This window comes from Dipodomys merriami, unplaced genomic scaffold (assembly GCF_024711535.1).
Source record: "Dipodomys merriami isolate MVZ:Mamm:240054 unplaced genomic scaffold, mDipMer1.0.p SCAF_5, whole genome shotgun sequence".
Taxonomy (NCBI): domain Eukaryota; kingdom Metazoa; phylum Chordata; class Mammalia; order Rodentia; family Heteromyidae; genus Dipodomys; species Dipodomys merriami.
The window spans coordinates 59,938,099-59,944,098 of record NW_027206068.1 but is presented as its reverse complement, the minus strand read 5'-3'; the positions used below and the strand labels follow the sequence as shown (position 1 = coordinate 59,944,098).

The 6,000-nt window shown below is 43.6% G+C and overlaps 1 protein-coding gene across 6 annotated transcripts in view; it reads right to left on the bottom strand.

Moving 5' to 3' along the window:
• Positions 1–1,234: 1,234 nt before the first annotated feature.
• The window catches only part of Ccdc136 (coiled-coil domain containing 136), a 29,815-nt gene continuing 25,049 nt past the window's right edge, over positions 1,235–6,000 (bottom strand). For all 6 annotated transcript variants that reach the window (XM_069996707.1, XM_069996708.1, XM_069996712.1 and 3 more), the window contains one exon: positions 1,235–1,569. In XM_069996707.1, coding sequence (XP_069852808.1) covers positions 1,459–1,569 — 111 coding nt within the window. In that variant the 3' untranslated portion in view covers positions 1,235–1,458. The remainder of the gene's footprint in view (positions 1,570–6,000) is intronic.

The window sequence follows — 6,000 nt, the reverse complement described above, 5'->3', positions numbered from 1 at the left end:
CTTGGCTTTTTCATTCAAGGCTAGCACTCTACTACAGCCCTACTTTCAGCTTTTTACTAGTAAATTGGATAGAAGAGTCTCATGGGCTTTTCTGCCTAGGCTGGCTTTGAATTGCAATCTCAGCCTGCTGGATAGGTAGGATTACAGTTGTGAGGCACCTAGATTCAAATTTCTTATTAGTTCTAAAGCTACCTTCTGTATATAGTCCCTTTGTTAAATTATCTACTGTTAAAGCTTCAAGTATCATTTACTACCAGGATCTTGACTAAGTCATCTTTGTGAGCCAGGCACTGGTGGCTCACACCTATAACCCTAGCTATTCAGGGGGCTGAGATCTGAGGATTGCAGTTCAAAGCCAGCCTGGGCAGAAAAGTCCTGTGAGACTCTTATCTCCAATTAACCACTCAAAAACAGGGCCTAATCCCTGAGGGGTTTTGTTTGTTTTTTGTTTTTGCTGGTCCTATGGCTTGAACTCAGGGCCTGGGCACTATCCCTGAGCCTCTTTGTATTCAAGGCTAGTGCTCTATCACTTGAGCCACAGTGCCATTTTTTCTGAGTAGTTCATTGGAGATAAGAATCTCACAGACTTTCCTGTCCAGGCTGGCTTTAAACTGCTCCTCAGATCTCAGCCTCCTGAGTAGCTAGGATTACAAGGCTTGAGCCATTGGCACCAGGCTCTGTGAGCCTCTTGAGTCACAGGGACTAAGCCACAAGGTTTCCACACAGATCTTCTCTAGGGCATCCTCCCATAGATGGAGTTGGTCTTTTTGTGCCCCCACCCGCACCCTTTAGAACCCAGGTAGGGCTAACAAGTCCAGATCAATCTCTGCAATTCCACTGACAGTGCAGGGACCAGTCTCATACCTGAGGTCATGTGTAGGGTGAAAGACATCATAGACTTTTTTTTTGTTCATTATGGGGCTTGAACTCAAGGCATGGGCATTGTCCCTGAGCTTTTTGCTCAAGGCTAGTGCTCTACCACTCTGAGCCACAACTTGACTTCCAGTTTTCGAGTGGTTAATTGGAAATAAGAGTCTCAGGAACTTTTCCTGCCTGGGCTGGCTTTGAACCATGATCCTCAGATCTCAGCCTCCTGAGTAGCTAGGATTACAAACATGAGCCACTGGCGCCTGGCTCATAGGCTCTTATATGAGAGACTTGGATGAAGGGAAACTGCTCTGTTCTGGTCATGTGAAAGCATTTAGTAAATAAAAAGCCACAACATCTCAGGGAGTTAGGTTGACAATTTAATTACAAGGAACCCAGGTTCTTATACAAGGCAGAAAGTGGGAGCCAGCAGCAACTCCTCTTGGCCTTTCGAGCCTAAGTGACTGAGGCAAGGAGGTGGAGACACACGGGACACGTGGGTGGGGTGGGAGCTCTGGCACAGTGTGTCCTGCCCAAAGGTGAGGGTAGCGGCTGCTGAGGATATGCCCTCAGGGCTGGCCCAGGTCTGCATCACTCCAGGAGGCAGAACTCTGTCTCCTGCGGTCGCATGTTGGGTAAAACGTAAAGAGCCACAGCTGCGATAGCCAAGAATACCATAGGCTTCCACATCCCAAACATGTTCTGTAGGGACCAAAGAAAAAAAGTGAGTGCCTTGCTTTCTCAACCCTTCCCTAAGCCAGATATCATCTGCCTGCTGGTACTGCACAAAGACAGCTCAGGACAGCATGGCTGAGCATCTCTCTCCTCCTGGGTAACCAGTGGAGACCATGTGGCCCATTGGTCCAGGCACCACTAGATGCTGGACACATCACCTTAGGTGATCCCTGAATTTATGTCTCCATTTCTTCCAACAGAATGAGAATAAATATAACAGACAGCCTTCATTGATTTTCCACGCAATGCAAAAGAAAGGTGAGATAATCTGGGGCTTTTGGGGAAAGCAGCAGCACCTGGTGAGCTCTGTGGGGAGTGGGAGGGAATTGACTGAGAATCAAGAAGAAGGAAAAGGAGACTGAGAGTGAAGGGAAGAAAGAACATTGCAAAGCGCAGGTGAACAGAAGGTGCCGGGGCAGCCAGCCCTCTGCACAAAATGATGTTACTTCAAGGAAATTCAAGGCAGTCTGTTACTAGCGCTGGGAGGCAAATAAATGTCAGAGTCATTATACACTCTCTCCATATCTCCTGGCTCAAAGACTGACTTACTGATGTGTTTTAGTGTGCAGAGGCCTCTAGACACTGCTGGCCCCTGGCAAACCCTGCTGATTCATGGTCAGAAATAACATCTCAGAAGTTATCCAAAAAGGGCCCATTTGGAAATCTTAGATAAGAAAATACATATTTGGGAAACAGTTCCTATTTTTGCTATTCTTTGTACTCTAGTACTTGAAAGATGGAACTTAGATTTTTGAGTCATGAGTTTTGGTATCCGGTATAAGAAGGACAGCTTTAGGTAAAAGTGGATAGAGCCTATTAAAGCTAAAAAGGTATTTGCTCAGAGAATAATTGATGATTTTAAGCCAACTATTAAGGGCAAAAAAAAAAAAATCTCCTGAGGTTGTAGAAACAGTTACTAAGAAGAACAGAAGATAGGAAAAGGAAAGCAAAATAATGTTGGAAATGGATATACAGAAAAATCCATGTAAATCAACTAAGCAGGGCAAGGTGGCATCTATCTGCAGTCCTAGCACCTGGGAGGAAGAGGCAGAAGGACTGTTAGGACAAGACCAAAACAAGATTGCCAAATAAATAAAGGGGCAAATAAAAAATAAGCCAGGTTTAGTGGCTCATCCCTATAGTCTTCACCACTTAGGAGGCTGAGATCAGGAAGATTAAAGCTCAAAGCCAGTCTGGGCAAAAAGTGTTCAAGACCCCCATCTCAACCAATAGCTGGGTATGGTGGTAAGTACCTGACATCCCAGCTACAGTGGGACGTATAAATAGGAGGATCATATTCCAGGCTGGCTCAGGTAAAAAGCAAGATTATATCTCAAAAAAACAACTTAAGCAAAAGGGCTAGAAGTGTGGTCCAGGTGGTAGAACACCTATCTAGCAAGTGCAAAGCCCTGAGTTCAAATGCCAGTACCACCACCAACTAAAAAACTGAGAAAAGACCTAGAAAAATTTTTACATGCTCAGAAATTTGTTTCCTGATGAGCACTGCTAAAAACTCAGTCTGTTTTTAAAGGAAGAGCTGAATTCCATAACTGTGAACTGGTGAATTATATCTGGTGGAAGCAAGATTCTGGACTGGATATATAAAGGTATAGTTTGGGTCCCCAAGGGCTTCTAGAAATCACAGGTTTTGGGGCTGTATTACCAAATTGACAAACTACACTGGGGACTTAACCAAGGTGTTTGAAAAGATCTTCCTGGAAATTCTTGCAGATAACATTGGGAAGTAAGAGCAGGCTGACAGAACAGTCTGCTATAGAACCATTAGTTAGGTGGCCAGTGAGCTGAAAGAAGAGCCCTGCAAGGTGACACTCTTTGGGCTGGATCCTCACTTGTAACTTGGATGAAAGCATGGGACGTGGTCTTGTCGCCCTGGAGGATGACAGGAACGAAAGTGAGTGGCTGGTGAACATTCAAAACAACAATAAACTTCACAGGTTAGAACTGTGGACTATCAATCTAATAGGAACATTGACAAGTTCAGCCTTTCAACCCCAAACAAAGCTATGCTAATAGAAAACAGGGAAGATGTGTTTAACATCTGCAATGTTCAAAAGGGGTTTTCATAAATAAGACATAAAGGACATTAATGATATTAGTGACACAAAGAGGTAAACTAATGTGATATGAAGTTTCACAAACAAAAGTATGGTGTCTTTCTGATTACTGTGGGCCAACCAAGGAAATGTTCTTGGAATGAAGAAAGATAATACAAGGAACAATTTCTCCCCATCCCTCTCCTTTTCCCTTCCCCTCTTTTCTCTCTGTTCCTTCCTTCCTTCAGCAAGGTTCTCCTATGTAACTCAGACTGGCCTAGAATGCTTTTTATTTTGTTGGTCATGGGTCTTGAACTCTGGGTCTGATGCTGACCCTGAGCTCTTCAGCTCAAGGTGAGCACTCTACCACTTGAGCCACAGTGCCATATCTGGTTTTCTATTGGTTAACTGGGGGTAAGAGTCTCATGGACTTTCCTGTCCGGGCTGGCTTTGAACCATGATCCTTAGATCTCAGCTTCCTGAGTAGCTAGGATTACAGCCACCAGCACCCACCTTGGCCTAGAACTCCTGATCCTCCTGCCCCTTCCCTCCTGAGAGCTAGGATTACAACTGTGCATACTTGGCCAGGATTCAAATTTTATCTGCTGTTAATACTAAGTCCTCCTAATCTTGATTCATAATTTCTTGGCTGTATTCATCTCTCTCAGCCTTAGTTTTATCATATATAAAATGACAACAGTAAGTACTTCCTCATAAGGTTGCTATCAAGATTAGTTAACATATGTAAGGTGATTACAGCAATGCCAGGTACACAGTATGCCTTATGGAAGTATATGGCCTTTTTATTATTTTGTAATATTTTATATTCTAGTGTTTTCCATATGTTAAGTCATCTGATCCTTACAGAGAACTATAAGGAAGGCAGACCTTAACTATTCTTTTGTTTACATTTTGCTCCTCGAGAGGGAGCAAAGCCCATAAGAGGAGATAGACAACCAAATCACTTTGTCAGGCATACTTTCACTTCACTATGTTCTTGGACAGGAGCTGAACACCGGGGTTTGGACAGAGCTCTGGGAATAGCGGGTCCCCTAAGAGGACCCTTAGCAGTTCTTTATACTCTGATTGGACCTGGCAAAAGGCTATGACTAAGTGCTTTGTATCTTATCCAATAGGGACTCAAGAATTCTGGAAGTATACAGGGAAAGCACAGGTATTAGGAGAGACCTCTGTCACTAAAGGAGCTGACTATCAATGAAGTAATAACTGGAATGCCTAAAAGAAGACTGAAGGAAGCAGAAGTGAGGAGGGGACAAAAACGGGTAGAAGAGAAAATGGTGAGATGCCACCAACAATTATTTCAGCTGCGAGTCTGAACCTCTGCATTAAGCTAACCATACTTGATTTATAAAAACATGAGAGGAAAGGGCAGGGAGATCAAAATAATAGAGAACAGCTTATGGGTTCTACAAGGCAAGTGCAACTTAGCATCTATCTTAAGCCACGAGACAGTCTGCCTCCTGAATTGGGCATCCTGTGAACAGACCAGTTTCATAAGAACTGGTTCAAAGGAGAGGTGTCTAGAATACAGCAGACTTGCTTTCTAGCTAATAGAGATTTTATTTTTACCAATATCATATTCTTTCCAGAAAACTGGAATCTGGCCCCCAAAGGGGATAAACTGAGAACTATACATTATTTGAGTCTGATAATTTGGTCTGTGTTTCCTGGGGACCAGAAGTGCCATATCAGAGAAGTTTTTAGGTTCAGAAACGACATTATATGTCACGGATTCAGCTCCACTTTTATCTCATTCAATTGTTTCTGGGAGCCCAGCACTGTTGGCCTATACACCTCTAAGCCTAGTTACTCAGGAAGCCGAGGTCTGAAGACTGTAGTATACAGTCAGCCTGAGCGAAAAGTCCACAACACTCTATCTCCAAATAACCAGCAAAAAAAAGAAGCTTCACTGGTGGTGTTGCTCAAGAGATAGAGCACTAGCCATGAGTGGGGAAAAAATGTAACAACATGAGGCCCTGAGTTCAAGCTCCATTACTTACACACATGCACATATGTGCGCAGGCACACACACACACACACATACACACACACACATATACACACATACACATTCTTGGGAGGACCAGAAGGATCATGAACTTTCAGACATCCTCTCTTAACCACCAAGACATGGAGTGATTTCTTATTTTGCCATTTGCCATCCTGGGTAGAAGTAAAAGCTTGATGGTGGCTTAAGCTTGTAATCCTAACTACTTGGGAGTTGGAGATCAGAGGATCATGGCTCAAGGTCAACCTAGGCATAAAAGTTCATGAAATTTCATCTTAACCAATGGCTGGGTACAGTGGAGCATGACCAGCTATG